Source organism: Carettochelys insculpta, chromosome 3 (assembly GCF_033958435.1).
Source record: "Carettochelys insculpta isolate YL-2023 chromosome 3, ASM3395843v1, whole genome shotgun sequence".
In the NCBI taxonomy this organism is placed as follows: domain Eukaryota; kingdom Metazoa; phylum Chordata; order Testudines; family Carettochelyidae; genus Carettochelys; species Carettochelys insculpta.
In genome coordinates, this window is record NC_134139.1 from 202622742 (window position 1) to 202645105 (window position 22364).

The 22364-nt window shown below is 52.4% G+C and overlaps 1 protein-coding gene across 1 annotated transcript in view; it reads left to right on the forward strand.

The window, feature by feature from the left end:
* The window catches only part of EPHX2 (epoxide hydrolase 2), a 106575-nt gene that overhangs the window by 49993 nt on the left and 34218 nt on the right, over window positions 1-22364 (forward strand). Inside the window, exons 11-12 of the mRNA XM_074989031.1 lie at window positions 9945-10030; window positions 12648-12759. Coding sequence (XP_074845132.1) covers window positions 9945-10030; window positions 12648-12759 — 198 coding nt within the window. The remainder of the gene's footprint in view (window positions 1-9944; window positions 10031-12647; window positions 12760-22364) is intronic.

Below are 22364 nucleotides of genomic sequence, written 5' to 3' on the forward strand. Positions count from 1 at the left end.
CAGAAACACGGAGATGAGGTGCTATAGGAGGCTTCTGGGCATCTCTTATATTGAGCATGTCACGAACGAAGAAGTACGACATACGATCAGGCATGTCATAGGCCCACAAGACGACCTGCTCACTGTGGTGCAGAAGCGCAAGCTTAAATGGTACGGCCACATCATCAGATCATCGGGCCTTTCAAAGACCACCTTGCAAGGCACAGTACCTGGTGGTAGCAGGAAAGGCAGGCAAAAGAAGAGATGGGAAGATAACATCAAAGAGTGGACAAACCTGAATGTGAGCGAGTCACAGAGAGCTGCACAGGACAGGATGAGGTGGAGTGAGTTGATCAGGAAGTCATCTGCGGTGCCCCAACGACCCTCAAAAGGGGTTATGGGATAGAGATGAGAGAGAGATGAGGTACTAAGGGGTAAGGAACAGTGCCAAACTCCTTCAGGCCGGAGATCCCAAAACGTAAGGGGGAGGGGAAATCCATTGTCAGTCTGTCTTCCTCCCTGGAGCTCTGGCAGAATGCCAAAAAAAGGCAAGGAGGAGGAGGAGATTATAGCAAAAAAGGGGTCTGGGAGAGACCTTCCAGAGCCCAGGGTCCGTGCTGTGTTCTGATTGTACTTGCTGGTATTTATAAACAAATCAAGAGCCCAAATGTCACTGAACAAAGATCTGTGGTGCACAAATGAACAGGAGTTAGGAGGGCATCTGGTTCTGTTCTGCATGACTCAGGTCACCCCCCACACACATTGGAAGTTGTGGCGGGGATGTGGAAGGAACCTCCATCAGTACTGTCTGGAAGAGCTGCACCGCTTGTGCCAAGGCAGGGGAAGAGGACAGGTAGGTAGAGCAGAGGTGGCTCTGTTGGGTATTCCTGAGAATTCTGGGCTGCTGAACGTTGTCTGACTGAAATACCAGGTGGTGTGTGGCTTTCCCTAATGAATGCAGGGCACGTGAAGCATCCCGTGCCAGGAAGTTATCCCTGGAGGGTGGAGGTACCCCCAGCAGAGGGCCAGCTTGGGGACTAATGGTGCAGATTTGGGGGAGATGCTATTTTCCTGTTTCCCAATTTCAGTGGGGAGGGACTCAACTAGAAACAGCCCTCTGCATGATGGGACTGTGCTTAATATTAACACACCCACACTGAGCCTCAACATTCCCCTGGAGGGGCCAGTTTTTGGCCAAGAGAATAGTTGACTTGCCCTGGCCTATTCCATCCCAGACTCTGCCAACAAAAGCGACCAGCAACTATGAGGGTATTTGATGATGCAGACACCTGCCCACTTGGTGCATCTGGGCTGAGATCCACCAAACTCCTTTCACACCGCGGTGCATTGCCATGGCATGGGCAGACAAGCCTGGGTCCCTCTGAGTAGCAGACACCAGCAGTGGCTGAGCCTTAATCCCATGTGGTCCCGGACATGTGGCTGATAGAAAAAGGGGTGGAAAAGAGATAAGACCCAAGTCTGAGGGGGAGGGGTTTCCTTTTCCATCCTCATTACATGTGTTCTCCTTCAGCTGCACCTGGTGGCTTTGTTGTGTTTTTCACGCCTTCATAGCACTATTGTGCTTTTATTGTTCTGCACTATAATACGAATCTTTCTCTGTCTGCGTAGGCCTTGCCCATCTCAATGCTGTGAAGTGATGCTTTAAATAGCCCTGTAAGAGGTCAAATCTGGTGTCCGTAACTTGAACATTTTGCACTCAGTTCTAGGTAGAGTTTGGCTTTTAACTGTATCCCTGCTAGTGCAACCAGTCTGGAGAAGCTGTCGGAGGGAAGCTGCTTTCGCTCATACGCACCCCCGTTCTGAAGCAGACTGCATCATGGGCTGCTCTGCCCCACGCCCAAACCTCATGGCTCATGCAGCTTGATGCCTGGCGAGCTGCTTAGAACGTGCCCAACTGGCTCTGCTCGGGGTTCCATCCAGGTCCTCTTCCTCTCTCTGTGTCTGGTGGCACATAGGTACCGTATTCTAGGCAGAGACAACCTGACAGATTCTCAGCATTTCTAATTGCTGTGGTCCTCTGTGGTCTTCACTGCTGAAGGAACTAGCTGTCTGGGATTTCACAATGGCCCCACGGAGGGTAGCTGACCTTTAGCCAACTCGGCTTGCTACCCCCTCATGCATTCCTTGTGTATCCTGTCACCTGGCCAGCTTCTCTCACAGGAAATGTGTGCAGCTACAGGAGAACCCAGTGTAAAGCAACAGGAGCAGGATTAAAACTGCTTCGCTGTCTGCAGCCTCTTCTAAGGAACGTGACTGCTTTTTTTGCTCTGCTGCTTGAAGGGGGAATGTTAATCACAACTTAAATACCAGCTGGCTAATTGGGAACCTTCTGCCACATAATTTTTAAACAATGCCTGAATCGCTTTGTAACAAGATGGGAAATGCATCTGTGCCTTTAGTGGAATCCAAGGTCTCTTACGCTGCTCCAGCTTTCCCCTCCTCCGTGGGTTCTGGACTGTGCTGAGTAAGGAGGCTTTCCAGTGGCAGAAAGGTTGCACCATTAACCCTTTACCTACCAAGGACTCTGCAGCTAGGCTGGGTCAGTGCTTGGACAGGCAGTTTTAAGGAAACCCCCATGAACAGCAGGAACTGGTGTTGCTGTCACACGGTCTTCTCGTTAAGTGGGATGGAAGCAGTGCCCTGCTGGGTGCTAGGGGGCACTGCTGTTGGAAGTGCTGGCAGTCGGGTTAGATGTAAAACTTTCTTGGATGCTGGTAGTTATTCAGGGCTACGGGGAGCCTGCTTAAGAGCTAAAATGCCGTTGTTTTGTGCCCACTGTTGCTTTCTGCAAACCCCCTTGTAGAGTCAATGAGGGTGTTAATGACTGTTCTGTGAACTGTTTAGCGTCGGTGTGTCCTGTTAAGTGGCCGCTGTGCTTGACCCCATAGGTAGCTGCATTTAGATGAGGGATAAATTGGTCCCATATGTGGCTTGCAAACTTCCTTGGAACTCTTCACTCCAGCAGCTGTTCCCGTTCCCTGAGACAATCTCTGGCCAGCTTACTCCATTTAGTTTCCATACTCTGAGAACTAGAGGTATTTTCATCTCCTTTTGCCCTGGAGTTAACCACCAACCCAGGTCAGATTGTGAAATGGCAGCCTAGGGATGAAAGGCTCCATTCTCATCTCCTGTCGCTCAAGGCTCCATCCCCCCCATAGATACGGCCCAGAAGATCATCCTGGTCAGGGTGGAGCATCCAGAGTTCCATTTCAGGTAGCGCCGCACGAAATCGACCTCTCGAGGTCAGCGGTTGACCCGTGTACCCCTCGCTCTCGTGAGGAGTAAGGGAGGTCAACGGGAGAAGCTCTCCCATTGACCTTCATTGTGAATGGCCAAGTAAGTCTATTTCAGATAGGTCGATTCTAACTACACACTAGCCATAGCTAGAACTGTGTATCTGGAATCGACTTATGTCCTTGGGTAGACCATGCCATTGTATCCAGTGCTCTGTAGTGTCTGAGCTGAACTTTTCGGAGTGTCCTTCCCTTTCTCCCTACCCAAATTATTCATCCACTGGTTTTCTTGACCCTCCCCTTTGCCACGAGCCAGTAGAAATGCAATTAACCATGGATGTGTTCTGTGAGTGCTAAGTCTCTGCAGCCGAGCCCTTTGTGGAGTTGTACGCTTTGTGAGCCACTCAAGTCACTTGCAGATTAAATGTGCTCGCCACCAGCTGCTGCCCAGTTATAACTCTGCTTGTGTTGGGATTTAAGAGTCATCTCCTGGGGTCAGTAGCATAAGTCATCAAACAAATATCTGCAGGAATCCCATCAATATACCTTCCTAGGGAGGCCCAAGGTACTTAACTATTAATTGCTCAATCACCAGGTAACTTGCTTTTTGAGAAATCAAGTGTTCGTGCGCTCTCCGGCTTGATCCTTCACAGAACGCCGAATCTATTTTCCCCCTCAATCGCGCTGAGTGATGGGAAGGTGGTTCGCGTGCTTAGCTCCTACAGCTGCTTGCCCAAATCCCGGCGGCCCAATCTGGAAATGCTCTGCCACACGAGCAGTGGTTGGAAAAGCATTTAGCAGGTTTAATTAATGGCACAGTGTGCGCCTGGGGAACTCTCCAGAACAATGCTGCTGCTGCTTTTCAAACTCCAGTTGGAGTGACTGTGAAAGCACAGCTGGCTTTGTGCGTTGGGGGGTGGCGGGGACTAGGAACCCTATAACAATGGCATCAAGAAATCAGCACTCATAAGGCCACTTCTGGAGTACTGCATCCAATTCTGGTTCCCCCCTTACAGAAGGGATGTGAACACACTGGAGTGAATCTAGCAGAGGGTGACAAAATTATTAGGGGGCAGGAACACATGAGGAGAGGCTGAGGGATCTGGGCTTGTTTAGTTTGCAGAAAAGAAGAGTGAGGGGGGTTTTGATAGCATCCCTCAGCTCCCTGAAGTGGGGTTCCAAAGAGGATGGGGGAGAGGTGGTTCTCAGTGGTGATAGATGACAGAACGAGCAGCAGCGGTCTCAAGTTGTGGTGGGGGAGGTCTAGGTTAGGTATTAGGAATGGGTTAGTTAGGGAGGTGGTAGAATCTTCTTCCCTAGAGCTCTTCAAGCCCTGGCTGGGATGATTTAATTGAGATTGGCCCCGCTTTGAGCAGGGAGTTAGACTTGATGTCCTCCTGAGGTCTCTTCCCACCCTATGATTCTCCCCCAGTTAATATAGGGCAGGTCTCTACTGTGTAATTTCTAGCATTTTTTGGCCTTCTGTTGTTTGCATATAAAGCATCTAGATCTCCTTTGGGGCCTGCTGTGGTAGGTTCTGCATGTGTACCTGGATAGCCCCATCTCCAAGATCTTATGTCTCCCTTAAATGTCCTGAATGACAGAAGGCCCTGCCTTTCCTGTAAAGACTCTTCTCTAGTTCAGCAGAGCTCCATCCTTTGGAGCAGGATAGCGCATTGATCGAAAAGCTCAGTAGTGTTGTATGAGCCTACCACTTATCATTAGTGCCACCACTCACCTTGCTGGGGTCTCTACCGACTGACCTATGCTGTTTATCCCCCCGATTGCTTGACTTGCCTGGCTCCTCCCACAGGTGGCCCCATGACCAAATAATACGTACTTCTCTCTTCGTCTTCCTTCCTACCTCAACCCCTCCAGCCTGCTGTTAGCTTCAGCGACTCTTCGGCCCGCTGCCCTGGTTTGGCTCCTTACTGGGCTCTGGCTCTGTGGAGCTGAGTGCAGCATTCTGAGTCCTGGGCTGCTCTCTGGTACAGGAGCAGAGGAAGGTGCGGGCAGCAGGATTATGTCATTGTAGCATCTTCCATCCCCCCACTGTGTGCGGATGGCTGCAAGCTGCACTCCTGTGTCACAGCATCCAGTTTCTGATGAGCTCCCAGCCACCCTGGAACCTCCAGGGCCAACACTTGGGGCAGGCGCCGAAACGGCAGCCAGTGTGTGCCGGAGCTCGACTTTCAACGGGAGTGACTCCCTCCTGGCAAGTCCCTCATCCTGCCTCAGTTTCCCCAGGGTGGGGGTGCCTCCTAGGGCTGTTAGGAGGGTTAATGTTTGCTCTTGTGGGCTGGCTCACTGCGACATGCTGCAGAAAGGCAAGCCCAGCAAGGAAAGCTTGTGCTGCTCCAGGGTGTGGCAGCCTGTATTGAACAGAATGGGTCTTTATCTCCCCTGTGATCCAGTCACATTGTCGGTTTGCCCCATGAAAGCTCAGGGCATAAAGCTCTGTGGGTTGCATCCAGAATCTCTAAGCACCTGCCTCTCTTTGGTTAGGTCCTCCCATAGCACTATCACCTTCCAGGACTGGTGGAGGGGCCTGCTACCCCTCCTGAGCACTAGAGGCCAGGCTTGCCTGGTGGCTGGCCCACTGCAGGGAGGGATTTCTTATCTCTAAAAGATTGGAACTACCTCCTGGCTGTAGGAGACAGTTCAAGATCTAGCTAAGCCCAAGCCCGTGTAAGTCTCTCAACAGCCAGGTAGCAGGTCAGATCTGTGACCGACACACAAACGTTTTCACCTTCTGTTCCTAGGCCTAGAAATTCAGCTCCTGCTGTTCCCTAGCTTCGTTAGCGCCCGTGAGGGTCCATTTAATGCATTTGTCTGCGGCAGTGAATCTGGACAGGGAGGAAAAAAATAATTAGGAAGATAAGCTGGAGAAATTGAGCACGTCACACAACTGATGTGCAGCCGAAACTGTGGCACAAAGGTTCTTGGACTGATAAGTCAGATCTTACGCTTCAGCCCTTCTCTGACTCCGCCGGAGCTGCCGAGAAATCCAATTAATATTTCCTTTCCGCGGTAGCTGTGCATGACCCATTGTCAAAGGCTTTCAAAAGGGAAACGTCACATGGCACCACCCTCCCCTCCTTAGCTTTGATGAGCTCGTTGCAGCAGGCCCCCTGCCGTCTGCGGAGTCGGGCGAGTTCTCAGTGCGGACGGGACTTTTCTTGATTGGCAGCTGCCCTGGGCTGGGACAAATCAACTTCCTTCCATCTGGGCCATATTAGTTCTCGGAGGGCGCTGCGGGGGCAGCTGCTTCTCCATGACAGGCTGATACCAGCACAGCATAGCCGAAGGCCACTGTGTGTCTGAGGACAAGGCGTATGGGAGTCCCCGCTTTGTACCCCTGGAAGGGGCAGAGCCTTGCGAGGAAGGGGCAGGGCTGAGGGCAGTCCACCCTTAGCGGCACCCAGAGTACAGCACTGGGCCCTACCCCAGCCCTCGGAGCCACACTGGCAGAGTGGCGCTCCTGCAGAGTTTCAAAGGGGCCCGAGGTTCTGGCCACTGCGGCAGTAGTGATGCTGGCTGGGAGCCCCTGCACAACGGCCCCCTTGCTATCCCCCCAGGAAGAGAGAGACAAGTCACCTAAGGATGGAATGCTCTTTCACTTTGGAGTGGTACATATCTCCAGCTCCTGACTGTGTGCCTGGGTGCTGCTGAATGCAGCTGTGCTAGGATGTCGGAGGCCTGCGCCTTCACCGCATAGCCAGTTGCATTCTCATTGGTACCTGTCTGTATTTCTACCCCTGCTTTATCTGGGGTGCAAGGCTGTGCACGGAGCAGGGCCGTGGAGAATCCACCCTGTCGAGTGCTGATCAGACTCTCTTAGAAAGAGATAGCGTGTTCCCAGAAATGCATTGCAACGTCGTCCTCCAGGGAGCTACAGTGAGAGGTGCCCCAGCCTCTTCGCCCCTTTCGCTCTGCAGTCCACGTGTCTCCTGTTACAACTGCTCAGCTGTTAATTTCAGAATCCCTTCCACTGCCAAGCTGGTTTAAAGAACTTGGTCGCAGTCCAAGGACATTGTTCATGTCTACTTCATTATTCAAACGTTGGCAAGAATGCCAGGCTCGTAATGGACTAGAATGCTCCCTGATTCAGTTGATTTGACTTGAACAAGGGATTGTTAATTCACTACGACCCATCTTACTCCACTATTTTCTAGCCCTGTAGAGGCGAGGGGCTGCAGGTGAGATGTTCTTCTTTATTGTGAATACCCAGCTGCCTCTCCCCAGCAAGTAATCAAGTACCCTTTGAAATTTTCAGCAGTTACTCAATGTCCCATTTAGTCCCTGGTTAGCGTGTTGTATGCACTACTATGTTGCAAACCTCTCTAGTGAGACTGTAACCATAGCCAATGTGATGTTTATGAGCAATTGATTCCGCTGAAAAGAAAACCGTGGGTGTTCTGTGGAGTTCTTTGTCTTGTGTGCCGTGTTACTGAAAAGGTTGGGAACCACTGCTTTACAGGTTGGCACAGCAGTGTCAAGCGGGGAAGGGAGTGAACGTATCAAAGTCCGGCTGACATCACGTGCCACGTGGTCCCCTTTAAATCCAGCCTTTGGCCGTCCATTTCCCATCCAGTGGCAGCAGGAGAGTGACTGATTAAAAGACCCAGCCAAACTCCAGAGAGCAGCTCGTTGAGCTGAAGTTGACAGCCCAGTTGTGGGAAGGTTGGGAGGTGGGGTTCCCTCATTTTTTTTTTTTTTTTCCATCCATGTGTGGAATAAATGTTATGTGCACTGAGGCATGTGCGGACATGCACCACCAGTAGAAACACACGCTGCCGTCTCCGGGAGCTCCGCTAATCAGCTGGGCAGCATTTGACTCTCCTGGGGGGCTGCCCAAGCTCTCAGCTTACAGGGAACACTGGTCTCAGGCTGTGTGTGGAGTCTGGGGCGTGGCAAATGCGGGGGGAGGGGTAGCTCAGTGGTTTGAACGTTGGCCTACTAAACCCAGGGTTGTGGGCTCAGTCCTTGAGGGGGCCATTCAGGGATCTGGGGCAAATGAATTTAAAAAAAAAAAAGCCACCAGGAATGGTGAGAGGTCCTGCTGTGAGGACCAGGGACTGAACTCTGTGACCTCTGAAGGTTCCTTCCAGCTCTATGAGGTAATAGATGTGAGATATAGCTGATTTGGTATATCTCCAACTGGAGCCTTGGCCTTGGCAATAACAGACTGGTGTGCTGGATGCAGGACCTAGGGGTTTATGAGGACACAAGTAGACTGGCTTTCATCCTGGGTGAGCCACCCAGCCTGCCGGATTAGGAACCAAGGGGGAAGGAAAGAACTCCTCTTCCCAGCTTCGGACAGCAATTGTTGCAGGAGACTAAACAGAACTTAGCTTTGCAGCTCAGTTGGAACCATGCTGTCAGGGCTTTTGTAGATAGCTCAGTGGTTCCCAGACTGTATGCAGACCCCCATTGAAGCCAGTTCTAGCCACAATGTACACTTCATCCAATGCAAAAGAAAACAGCAGCCGTGTAGCACTTTAAAGTCTAACACAACAACATGGTAGGTAACGAGCTTTCGTGGGGCAGACCCACTTTTTCGGCTGTGGAACTAGTGCCCTCTGTGGTTGTTGAATGAAAAAGACAGGGTAAAGAGTTAACATTTAAAACAACGTATGCTCATTTCCAACGGGTCAGCAATTCTTGCTTTCCTTGAACTGGGTAAGCTTATTTTGGGGGTGGTGGGGTGGAATCCAGAGGCTTGGACTCATATTCACCATGTGTGCGGGTTAGATGACAGTGAAGGTTGGCTGGTTTTAGGCTTTCATTTGCTTACGCCTCTTAGCACAGGACACACATTGGTTGCAGTTCATCCTCCGTACCGGGCCAAGCAAATCCAAACCTTCTGTTGTCAGTGGACTGTTTGCTCACTTTTCCTTTACTTGTGTCTGTTTTGAGCTGTTCCACTTGTGGATGCTTCTTTCTGCTCATTGTTTCCCTTTCTCGTCGGCGAGCCTGATTTCAGCCACAGATCCATATTGCATGTGTGACTAACATTTGTATGTGTCTCTAACCCTCGTGATTTTGTCACCCAAAGTTGCCACAACATAGAACTCTGGACTACAATTAATAACATTATTGGACGGTGTAAAATACAAAAGCAGTTGATTGTAATGTTGCAGTTTATTTAAAACTTATTTTCTAGGATCACTTTTATTTTTTAATTTTTTTTTCCATGGACCACCTCCTGGAGTACCCTCGCAGACCCCCGCCCTCCGGTTGGGAGCCACTGAACTAGAGTATCCCTGCCCCAGAGGTGGGACTGTGGAAATGCAAATCCTCTGACTACCGCTTTCCCTGTGGTGCCAGGGCAAGAGACCAGTGAACATTGTCCTGAACCCTGGCCCTGGCCCACCCCTCCCTGCTGGACAGATCCCTGGAGTTGTGCAGAGCCTTCTGCATGTCTGGGGAAAGCAGGCCTACGTTGTCACTTGGGCAAGCCGGGTCGCACTCCCCTCTTTCTCTGGCTGGTGCAGAGCCTCCAAATGTCAGCTTGTCTTTGTGCCTAGTGGTGAGCGCTGGATCACCCTCCTGTGTTCCTAGCCAGAGTATGCTGTCATCTGTCCCGAGAGCCTCACTTGCTCCCAGACATCACTAGCCCATTTGCATGCTTGCAGTGACGTGTTCCCAGACATCACTAGCCCATTTGCATGCTTGCAGTGACGTGTTTATGTCCCCCCTCTCCTCTAGGGCATTGCCCAGGCAACGTTCATCGGCCACGACTGGGGTGGAGCTGTCGTGTGGAACATGTCCCTCTTCTACCCAGAGCGAGTGAGGTAAGTCACCATCAGATGTTTCTCCTGTGAACTAATACGGAAAAGCAGGATGAGTTATCATGGAGTGAGGTTTCTCACTTAATTGCGTTATTTTTAGTCTGTCCTGAAATGAGATGACTTTTGGGAGGGAGGGGAAACTTCTGAGAAAATGCTCCCAATTCCCACTAACATGACCAGAAGATTTTTTTAAGCACATAAATTATCACCCAGGTCACCAACTTGACACGTGAAAATACTTAGTTGCTCAAACTTGGTTAGAAGTGAGCGGTGACTCTGAAAAATGACCGTATACCAAATGGGCTCTGCTGACTCACCAGCTCCACGACCTGTTGTGAGTGCCAGAGTCAGGACTGCTTGTCTTAGGGGCAGAAGAGTTTTTTCTCTTGTGAGTCCTAGTGAGACAGCACAGGGCAGTGTGAGTAAGCTGGCTTCTACTCCCATGGAGGCATCAGTGGAACCATTTACGAGGTTCCAGTCGGTTACGTTTGTGTAAGCTGGTGTCCTTGCATGGGCGTTACTGAAATCACAACCTGAAAGCACCAGGGCTACCCAGGTGTCAAAAAACGCCTAATGTTCCCCACGGGACTTTTATAACGGGGGCGGTCCCCTGTGAAAGGAAAAGCCTCTGCACGACTCAGCTCAGATTGAGTTCCTGGGACTGGCTATTGGAGGATAACCCCTGTACTCAAACCAAACGTACTTTATGGAGTCCCTGAGGCATCACAAACATGGCCTCTCACAACACGCTTGGTAGGATCGCTTTTCGGAGTAGAACCTCACTAGGACCTTGTCTACACTATGTGGAGCCGTTAATCTGTATCAGCGGCACGAGCAGTCGGGACGCTCACCACGGCATCTTGTGTTGAGTGAGTGTGCTGGCCCACTGCCTCCCCGTGGATGCTGGCTACTGGTCCCCCTGTGGTGGAGTTCCGGCACTTGCAGGAACACGCTCAGAGATCGATGTATCGCCTCTAAGCAAACCCAGTAAATCCACGGCCACTGGATCAATTGCTGCAGCGTAGTGTAGACGTACCCTCGGTAAAGCTAGTGCTGGGAAAAGCTGCCAGGAGGTCGGCCCTGGAGCCAGTTTCTCCATTAAGCTGCGGAACAAGTACAGCCTGAGTGGCTGCCCAGTCAGTTTTCTCTGCTCATCATCCCGCCAACCTGCACCCCCCTCTTCATTCTTACCTCCGCATTGAGAAATCAGAGCCTAATGCGTGTTGCTCTGGGAAGGGGCCTGCCGCCGAATGGGGGACATGGAGGGACAGCAACTGGAGCACTAGACCGCTTTTGAAATACCACAACAGATGCGTTGCCCACTGCATGTGGCTCTGGCCTGTAGGGTGGGCTGCCCCAAGTCCCGCCCCTTCCTCACTTGGCCCCGCCCCTTCCGGGAGGAGCCATTCCCCTCCCCCACCTTGCCCATGGTGGCCGTTTGGGCCCCCCTGCCTGGAGCCTATGCCAATTCCTTGAGAATTTCTCAGCCAGTTGTGGAAGCTGATCTGAGACTGTGGGTGGAGCTTTAGTATATGAGCTAAATGGATCTGGGATTTCACTGGATCCTTCCTCACAAAAGGACGTGCTGAGCCAGTGGTTCTCACACCTTTTTTTTTTTGTGCACCACTCGAAAATTGCTGAGGTTCTCGGCGGACCCCCACCTAATGATCTTTGCAAACGTCGTTTGTGCCGTTAGTGAAGTGCTGTGTTGCAAAACCAAACCTCCATCCTTTTTCTCAGTCTAGAAATAAAACCAGGCAACCTGTGTTTTCATATCAGCTGGGGTCTCTCCCCAGCCACACAGCGAGGCTGGGAAAGAGAACCAGACTGCCCCTCCCCAGCAACTGCAGCCCTGGAGCTGGGGAAAGTTGCCTTTTTCTCTGCCTGCCACAGCCCTGCGTATCCCAAATTCTCTCACCCCCTCTTCTCACTCCACAGCTCCCTGCTGCCTGCCTCCTATTCCTCCCAAGGCCAGCACCTCACCTTACAAGTGGCACCACACCTGCAAGCCACAAAGTAGTTGGGCAGCCTTTCATTCTCTCGTGTGCTGCCGCCCAGCTGCACAGCCCTGTAGGTCTCAAGGGAAGCTCCTTAGCTCCTTAGAAAGAGTTATCCAAGGACCACCTGAATGGACATCATAGAGAGCTGGAGGAGAACATCTGCTCTGAGCACTTGGGGCCTGATTCTTAGGTGGTGTAAATGGACGGTGGTCTGTTTAGCTCAGTGGGGTTATAGTGAATTATGCCTGCTGAAAATCAATGGTCCTTAACATGTTGTTGCTTGTGGCCCTGGGGTTTAATAAGCGTGACAGTCTCTGCTGTCCATTTCCCCTGCCTCCATTCACCATTTACAGCTGTCACTGTCCACCCATCACAGAAACAAGGGCTCTGCTCCTCCCAGGCTCCTACAAGGTGGCGTTCTTCTAGTTAAGGTCCATATCTTGTTTCACGCTGATGCTTCTTCAAGGACACCTTCCTGACCCGGTGTCCCTGTGCATGCATCACCCCATGCCAGCATGCAAATTCCGAGTCCACTGCTGAAATCAGAGCATATCTTTCTCTGGGTTGTAAACTGGGTCTTTTTTGGTTTCTCCCTCTGATTCCTGCTGCTGGTGTCTCAGGGCGGTGGCTGGCCTGAACACACCCTACAAACCTGCCAACCCTAACGTGGACATCATGGAGACCATCAAAGCCCACCCTGTATTTGATTATCAGCTCTATTTCCAGGAGCCGGTGAGTATGAGCAATGACGTTCCGTTCCCCGTGTGCTCAGTACGTGCGGTACATGGGTTCTGCTCGCTTGCCTGCCAGTCCCATGATGTTAGTGCATTGATGGGTACCTCTGCCTAAGGAGATGTAAAAGATGGCTCTAGCTAGTGGGTCAGGTTGGGAGCTGCTGTAATACAATGGACCTGGACTGATTTTCAGTCTAGCTCTGATGGTTTCCACCAGATGATGTTCTAGCCCCATAGGCGTTGAGCAGAAAGGGAGGTAATGAAGCAGCTGGAGCAGAGCGTCTTTGCCTGACAGAGAGGTTTCCATTGGCAATGTTCTCTCCTTCTGATAAAACATCAACTCTTGGCCGTATGCCCACCAGTGACGGTACAGAATGTATCCATGGGTGCCGCTGTCTAGCAGATGATGAGATGTGTTTCTTCTCTGAAGGCAGAGGGTTAAAAATCCCATAGTCCTTTTCCAAAAGGGATAACAAGACTCCTGGCCATCTCAACCTCTAGAAACCCAATCCAAGGTCAATTATCTTGAAAGTGGTGTGAGCTGGAGGAAGATCCTCAAGGACCTGCAGGATTCACATGTTCCCCTGCAGCTGTTTAAAATAGCTCTGCGTAACCCGTTCCTGCTACTGCCCCTGCAGCCTCAGAGGCTCTGTTTGAAGAGGCACGTTCCCAGCATTGCAGGTACTGGGCAGGAGCAGGGCCAGGTTAAGGACAGTGGGCACAGTTGGGTGTTGGGTATGAGCAAAGGCCACGGCGCTGGACTCGGCCAGGCTCCGGTTGGCCTGCTCAAGCCCAGGCAAACCCTGGAAAGCTTCACAAGCTGCCACAGGGCAGACCTGGAGTGGGATCAACAAAGGGCAGGGTGGGATTGTCTTCATCTGGCCACTTGCTGGCTGCCTTGATGCTCTCCAGTGATAACCAGCTGGTAAGTCCTAGTCTAGCCCCGGCTAGCACAGGCACCATGACAGCAGAGTGCAGTGGGCTGACTTCCAGCAGCTCTGCCTCTCGGATGTGCGCACCACCGTACCTGGCTGTTCCAGCTGATAGCTGCAGCCTGCTGCATCCCGCCCAGGCAGCGAGTCCCCTGCTGGGAGTTGTGCCCTGGTATGTACCTAGCCGTGCGGCTACCGTAGCAAGGGGGCTCCCTGGTGGTCTTAGCCCGATGGCTGGCTGGGTGAGCAGAGGTCATCCTCAGCTCTGAAGTCAGAGAACTTTCCCTTGCTGCATGCCCCCAGCTGCCGTGTGAACGGGCCCTCAGCAGCCCGGAACGGGCAGAGGGCTTGCCTCTCCCTCAGGTCGCCTATGGTGCTGAGGTGACATATCTACGTGACGTTAAAGCCCTGGCTTGGCAGAGGCTGTGGAACCTGTGCCTGCTCCCTTGGCCTGTCCCCTGGGGGTGTCCCCTGTGTCCTGAAAAGATTCTTCCTCCCCCCCCTGCCCACTCCACACACACAGTTTTTCCAGTCTGGGGACTTCCTGAGTTCCAGAAAAGTGCTCAACCCTCACTCCACCCCTTCCCCCTTGCTCCCACCCTGCCCCATTCTGCCCCTCCCCTGCCTCTTCCTGCCCCCCACTCTTCCCCTCTCCCCCCAGTGCCTTCTGCTTGCTGCTGGACAGCTGGGTGTGGTGGGCAGCAGGTATTGCGGGAGGGGGAGGAGGCACTGATTGGTAGGAGGGCTGAAGGAGGGGAAAACCTGAGTGGTGGAAGGGCTGGAGCAGGGAGGAGCTGACTGGTGGGAGGAGCTGATTGGCAGGGGTGCCCATGGGTGTTGAGCACCCATTATTTTTTTTTCTCCCCCATGGGTGCTCTAGCTGGTGTCTGCACCTTTTGGTTTCCACCAATTGTGACTGGAGCCCATTCCCAGTGAGGGACGTCCACTTCTCCCCTCACCTCCCGAGGCTTCAGTCCGGCTCTCCCACCCAACAGCAGATGGATCAAAAGGCTGAGACTCCCACTTACATTCCTGGTGTGGTGCCGTTAAGGGCAATGGGCAGGGGACGGTGCTCCTCTTCCATGGAAGAGTCACGCCTAGCGCCATGTGGCCTCAGAGCTCTCCACAGCGGGTAGATGTTGGCCAGGACTGAGACCCCTTCCAGATGGGATCTTCGTGGGTCAGCCTAGAGGAGGTTGAGATGGGGCAGAGCCCTGGGCAGCATAGATGCTAGAGCCCTCTCTGGGATGATGGAGCCGTGCATTGGAGAGCAATGTAATTACCGTGCCTCCTGGCCGGTGGCTCTTGTTAGCCAACCCTGGGGAAGATGGGTCTCAGCACCTCTTGGGAGCTGTGAGAATGAAGGGCTGGCCCAGAAGAGGTCAAAAAAGAGATGCATTTGGGCAGAACTCAGGATGGGGCCTTTGAGTGGTCCGGGGAGAGGACTAGGGTGGCATACACGTGGCTTGTTATTACGCTGGGCAGGTCTACACTAGAAATACTCCATCGGTGCAGCTGCAGCACAGCCAGTGATGCTGCTGGATGCCAGCTAGAAAGCATCTCCTGTTGACGTAGCGCCAGTCAGGAGAACGTGTATGTCTCCATGAGGGGCATCGCTTTTTCACACCCTGGAGCAATGTAAGTTCGATCAACTTACGTAGCAGCAGAGGTCTGCCCCCCTCTTTGGAGCGGGGCTTCCGTCAGCGTAATCCCTGTTCTCTGTGCAAAGGCAGAGTGCAGCCTCTCTCGACAGCAGGCTTGTGGATGATAAACCACTGCAGGCTGAAGCTCTTATCCAGAACGCTCTCGTCTGGCAACATCCATAGTCCGGCATGATTTTAGTTAGCCAGATGACCACTTGTCATGGCTGTGGCCAAATTTCCCGGGGTCCCAGAAAGTTTGTTTCCAGCCACCAGTCCTGGCTCTGTGTTCTGTGCTGTTATTGAGCTGTAATTTACCCCTAAATTTACCCCTGCTCACAAACAGGGAAGAACTAGTAGAAGAAATAGAAGTGGGAGGGAACCTGGGCTGCAGCGACCATGAGATCGTAGATTTCAGGATCCAGACAAAAGTAAGAAAGGTGAGCAGTAACATACAGACCCTTGATTTCAGAAGAGCAGACTTTGACTCCTTGAGAGACCAGATGAGCAGGATCCCTTGGGAAACGAAGATGAAGGGGAAAAGAGTTGAAGCGAACTGGCAATATTTTAAAAAACTCCTACTGAAGGCACAGGAACAAACCATCCCGCTGCTTAGTAAGAAATGCAAACATGGTCGGCAACCAGCTTGGTTTAACAAGGAAATCCTTAGTCAGCTTAAATTCAAAAAGGATGCATACAAGAAATGGAAACGTGGAGAGCTGACGAAGGAGGGGTATAAACATACGGCTGGAGAATGCCGGGCAGTAATCAGGAAAGCGAAAGCACAATTGGAACTGCAGCTGGCAAGGGATGTGAAGAGTAGCAAGAAGGGTTTCTACAGGCATGTGAACAATAAACAGGTTATCAGAGAAGGTGTGAGGCCATTACTGGATGAGGGAGGTAACCTAGTGACAGATGATGCAGGAAAAGCTGAAGTACTCAATGCTTTTTTTGCTTCAGTCTTCACGGACAAAGTCAACTTCCCCATGACAGTCCTAGACAATGCAGTACGGGAAGGTGGAGGGCAGCCATCTGTGGGGAAGGAACAAGTTCTGAGCTATCTAGAAAAACTAGATGTGCACAAGTCCATGGGTCTGGATTTAATGCTCCCCAGGGTACTGAGGGAATTGGCAGAGGTCATTGCTGAACCTTTGGCCATTATCCTTGAAGACTCTTGGAGATCAGGGGAGATACTGGATGACTAGAAGAAGGCAAACGTAGTGCCCATCTTTCCTTTTTTAAAGAAGGACAATCCAGGGAACTATAGACCAGTCAGCCTTACTTCAATCTCTGGGAAAATAATGGGAATCCTCAAGGAATCCATTTTGGAGCACTTGGAAGAGGGGAAAGTGATCAAAAGTAGCCAACATGGATTCACCAGGAGCAAGTCCTGCCTGACTAATCTGATTAGCTTCTATGACGAGGTAACAAGCTCTGTGGACATGGGGAAGTCAGTGGATGTGATATACCTTGACTTCAGCAAGGCTTTTGATACGGTCTCCCACAGCATTCTTGTCCATAAGTTAAGGAAATATGGATTGGATCCTTGGACTATAAGATGGATAGAAAGCTGGCTTGATGGTCGGGCCCAACGGGTCGTGGTCAGTGGCTCAATATCTGGATGGCAGTCTGTTTCAAGCATAGTCCCGCAAAGCTCGGTTCTGGGGCCTGCGTTATTCAACATCTTTAGTAATGACCTGGATGAGGGAGTGGATTGCACCCTCAGCAAGTTTGTGGATGGCACAAAACTAGGGGGAGAGGTAGATACGTTGGAGGGTAGAGAGAGAATCCAGAGGGACCTGGATAAATTGGAGGACTGGGCCAAAAGAAATCTGATGCGGTTCAATAAGGAGAAGTGTAGAGTCCTGCACCTGGGGCGGAAGAATCCCAAGCATTGTTACAGGCTGGGGACCGACTGGCTCAGCAGCAGTATGATGGAAAGGGACCTAGGGGTTATGGTGGATGAAAGGCTGGATATGAGTAAACAGTGTGCCCTTGTAGCCAAGAAGGCTAATGGCATAGTCGGGTGCATTAGGAGGAGCATTTCGAGCAGCTCTAGAGAAGTAATTATTCTTCTTTATTTGGCACTGGTGAAGACACATCTGGAATATTGTGTCCAGTTTTGGGCCCCCCAGTATAAAAAGGATGTGGATTTGCTGGAGCAGGTTCAGCGAAGGGCAATAAAAATGATTAAGGGTCTGGAGCACAAGACCTATGAGAAGAGGCTGAGGGATTTGGGCTTGTTTAGTTTACAGAAGAGAAGACTGAAGGGTGATTTAATAGCAGCCTTCAACTTCCTGAAGGGGAGCTCTAGAGAGGAGTGTGAGAAACTGTTCTCAGTGGTGTCAGATGGCAGAACAAGGAGTAATGGTCAGAAGTTGAAGAGGGAGAGGTGTAGGTTAGATATTAGGAAAAACTACTTCACCAGGCGGGTGGTGAAGCATTGGAATGCGTTGCCTAGAGAGGTGGTGGATTCTCCATCCCTTGAGGTTTTTAAGTCCCGGCTGGACAAGGTCCTGGCTGGGATGACTTAGTAGGGGTTGATCCTGCTTGAAGCAGGGGGTTGGACTAGACGACCTCCTGAGGTCCCTTCCAGCCCTGTGATTCTGTGATTCTGAAATGTCTTCTAAGAGCCTAGTAAGCAGTGGGAGTGTTGATAATGTGCTAGACAGTATTGACCTCCCGTGGTCTGGCATATTCTCGTCTGGCACTGATCAGGTCCCGAGGGTGCCAGATTAGAGAGGTTCAGTTTGTAGCATGCCCACTCATGGTGAGGTCCCAGGCCCCTGAGCTGTGCTGGGAATGGTGAGTGTCTTCCTGCCTGTGGAGGCAGAAGGCTGAGCCAGGCATCACTTAAAGCATGTTAGAAATCCCATTAGCTGCCTTGGTGCGTGGCACTTCTTCCAGCCTCATTTCCACCCCTGCCTGGCCTGCTCCCTTCCCCCTTTGCTTTTTAAATAGTAATTTGACAGCTGGCTCCTGAATGCGTTCCCCCTCCAAGAGGCTTTGTTTGCCAGGCTCGGCAGGCAGGTGAGGAGATAAAGGCAGAACAGATGGACTTTCTGGTGCTGTCAAGATATGAAGCCGTTCCGGCCCATGGAGGAAAGAGTTGTTGGCCGAGGGAACAAAAGGAGAAGCTCTGAGCCCTAGGCAGGGGCTCGGCTTCACGGGGCCTTGCAGCTGAGATTAAGGAGTTGAGTCGCTCCGAGGGAGCAGAGCTGTGATTTGAGGAGGAGCTGGCTGTGGCCTTCGGGTGGATTCTCACAGCAGAGGGATGCACCTCAGTGGGGAGATTTTAGTCCCACCACATCTTCCTGGCAGACTGAGGAAATTTTCAGGCCGAAGGTGGGCCTGGATCAGGCGCAGAGCGATGGCTGGTCTGGAAATGGCCACCTGGGCAGGGACTGACCTGTTGGGTGGGAACTGCTTTGCTGCCCTGGGGTTTTAACGTGTCTTTCCAGCCTGCGCTGGGGATGTACAAGAGCAGCAGCTGGTCTGCCCAAGCCCCTTGCTCAGACCCCAGTGTCCTCTCAGAGGGCTCGTCATCTCTGTGAGCCGTGTGCTGTACCCGGGGGGTGTTTCAGGAGCTCCACTTCTCTCACGCGCCCATGAGTGGGCTGGCGATGGGTGTGCGCGCACTGCGTCCTGACTGCCTCTGCGCTGCAAAGGGGACAACTGCACAGGCAGAGGAGAGACGCAGCAGCTGGATTTGCATTTGCACCTGACCTCACCCCGGGCATGGCAGCCGTGTGCTTTCCAGGTGCTGCAGATGGAAGCGCGTTCCCCAGGCAGGAGCTGTGAGGAGCAGCAATCAGTAGGTTGATAAAAATCCCAGTCTGGGCAGCTGGCTTAATGATGCAGCCTTTAACCCAGGCGAGTGGTCCGCACCTGGTGGTACGAGCCGCCTCAGGCATCCACTGGCTTTCTGATTCAAGAGGAACCTTCATCTTCCCAGCTCCTTCCTCTGGCAGGGAACAGCCAGGGCAGTGCAATCATCCTTGGCCTCCAAGGGCGCTGGGCGGGGGCTGTTCTCGTCCAACAAATCCTGGGTTTGAGCGAAAATCACAGCCTTGCCGTAACCAGCAGCGTATTGAACGCTGTCAGCAGTCTTCTCCTAGACGTTCCAGCTCAAACCCGTGTATGTTCTCAGCCCCTTTCTGGGTGCTCCCCTCCCCTCCCTCTGCCCTTTTCAGATGATGCGCTTCTCTCCCACCCTGCAGCGCTCCTGCCGTTCCAGACAAGGGTTCTCCGCACACGTGGCTCTGCTCAGGAGCTTTGATCTTGCCGTTCCATGACCCCTGCTAACCCAGCCCTGCCCCTTTCCTCACCGCACCTCGAATCGCACCAGCACAGGTGCAGACTCCAAGGGTTCTGGAGCACTGAAAGTAGAAAAGGGTGGGTGCTCAGCACCCATCAGCAATTCTACGGATTGCCTGTTCCATCTCCACCTCCCTCCCAGCAACTCCTGCCCATTGCAGTCAGCTGTTGGGTGGCCTGCAGGAGACAGTGGCAGGGGGTTGGAAGTGGGGGCAGGACAGCAGGGGAGGAGGAAGAGGCAAAGGGTGGAGTGGAGGTGAGGGTAGTGCTGAGAGGGGCTTAGGCACCCCCCGAGGAATGGGGGAAGTCGATGTGTCAATGCAGTGGCCCTGGGCATGAGCACAGGGCTGGGAGTTAGGAAATCTTGGGAATTACTGAAGTCTTGGAAGGGATTTTCCGGGTGAAGCTGAAATTTAAGAGCCTGTGGAGGGTCAGGCTGGGCTTTGCAAAGGAGTTCTGCCCCGACGCCAGGTTTGAAGCGGTGAATCGGATGAGGGATGTAAGAGACCGTGAGGGTCTCCCAGGCCGAGGGGTGAGAAAGGGACTCGCTGCTGCTGGGCCAACAGGCCGAACACCCGCACCTCATCGCAGCACTGGGGGGCGGGAGGGGGGGCGCTGAGCAGCGACAAGGGGCAGGGCATACCGCAAGAGTGAGCTGCTGCTTTCCTGCCCGTGGGAGTCACGTTGCCACTTCAGCCGCTGCCTGTGCTTGCCGGGTGGGTGGACCAGAGCAGCAGTTTCTTCAGAAGGCGGTTTCCAATCTGGCCATGCAGAGAACGCTCTTTGAAGTCTGATCCGGCCAAGCAGTGACCAGAATTAATAGTGGTGCAGAGAGGCGGATGAGCCAGCGTTCTGCCTTGGAGAGAGTTGGGAGTGAGTGTGTTTTTATCAGTGCTCCTGAAAGAGGCAGATGGATGATGCTGACAGGACTCAGGAGTAGCACAAACCTATCCCGTAGCTCGATTACTCCCTCTCCCTGCTTCCTTCCCCCACCCCCAACCCCAGTCCTGAGCCTTGCACTGCGGCTACTCAAGCAGAATACTGCAGGGTGGGTTAACAGGTGTCGCAGGAGCCAACGTTCCCTCTAATTTTTCATCATGGGGAGAATAAATTTTGTTACATGCACCAAGGCCTCTGTGGATGTGCACCACTGACAGAAACACACTGCCGGCAGTGGGCGCTCTGCCAATCTGCTGGGCAGCATTTGAGCCTCCTCTGGATGATCGTCCAAGTGCTCAGCTTATAGGGAGGACTGGCTGGAGCCTTGCATGAATAACTCCCCTTACTGGTCAGAAGCTTACTGCGCTGGGAGCTGAGCCCCAACTGCAGCTGGAGATGGCGAGGGGCAGTGATAGGCGCTGGATCTGTTCTGAGGATGAAGGGAAACATGGATGTTCTAAGGCTGTTGGTCTAGCATGTTTCACCCACTGAAAAGGTTTGTTAAAGCACAGAGCAGGGAGACCCGTCTTCTTCACTGCAGTGAGTCCAGGCTTTTACATAGGGCTCGCCCCTCACCACCCTCCTGTTCCCACATGTCCCACCCCCGTGAGTGTCAGGGTTGTTTCTGCTCAGGCTAGCTGCCTCCCCTCGGGATGGTGGTTGGAACCTGCATCTGACTTTCGCTTGGCCTGGTAGCCTAGGATGCAGGCTAAACTGCTCAGCGCTGGTAGTCCTCCAGCACCTTCCCATAATTCCCCTTGTGTGCACCCGGAAAGCCATACAAGCTCTGTCTCAACGCAGTAAGAAAAGATCCTAAAGCCACTCAGCTTAGTGCAGCACAGAAAGAACATGGGAGAACCCCCTGCCTCCCCCAAGTCCTAGCAACACAGTGATGCAGGGCTGCACAGCACCAGTGGGTCACAGAGACTTGGGTGGGGCTTTGCGGTGTGGCTGCACGCCCTGGGCAAGGCTGAGTGTCCATCCCCCGGGCCAACTTAGCAGCTGCGGGGTTGGGGGAGCAGCTGGCATTTCACAAGAAAGCAAAGCCTCACAAGGGACTTGATACAGCCTCAGGAACTGCAGCGTCAGCTTCTCCACTTCAAATTCGCACGTGCATATGTTACTCGTTCCCCTCGGATAGGCTCCTTTGGTTTCGCGCCTGTCCTGCCGTGAAGGACACACTCCAAAGTCATTGGGGAGTGAGGTCCTCTCTAGCTCGGGCAGGGGGGTTGGCAATCATTTTTGATGGGGGCCACTCCAAGAATTTGAAAAGCAGTCAAGGGCCGCACTCTGCCTTGGGAAGTATCGGCGGGGTAGCCGTGTTAGTCTGTATCCACAAAAACAATGCAAAGTCCTGTGGCACCTTACAGACCAATGGTTCTTAACCTGGGGTGCGTGATGCCCTTTCTGGGGGTGTGAGATGTGCCAGATCCTTTTTAGAAGGTACGTCATCGAAAAAAACAAATTAAGCACAGGCCCGTAAGTACGACCACTCTGTTCCACCAAACCTGTGTATGCGCTTTTTAACAATTACTGTACTATATTTGCGGTGAGTCATAACATAAAACTATTACGTATATTTAATAGGCATGTAAAAGTGCATAGCCCTCCCCCATCTCCATTTTTGATAGGGGCCGCGAGAACATATTTTGAGAACCAAAGGGGTGCAGTGCAGGCTGCAGTAAAGGTTCATAACCGCAGTTCTAGACTACCAGGGTTTTTTGGAGCATGAGCTTTCTTGGGCAAAGACCTGCTTTGTGAGGTGCAGATGTCTT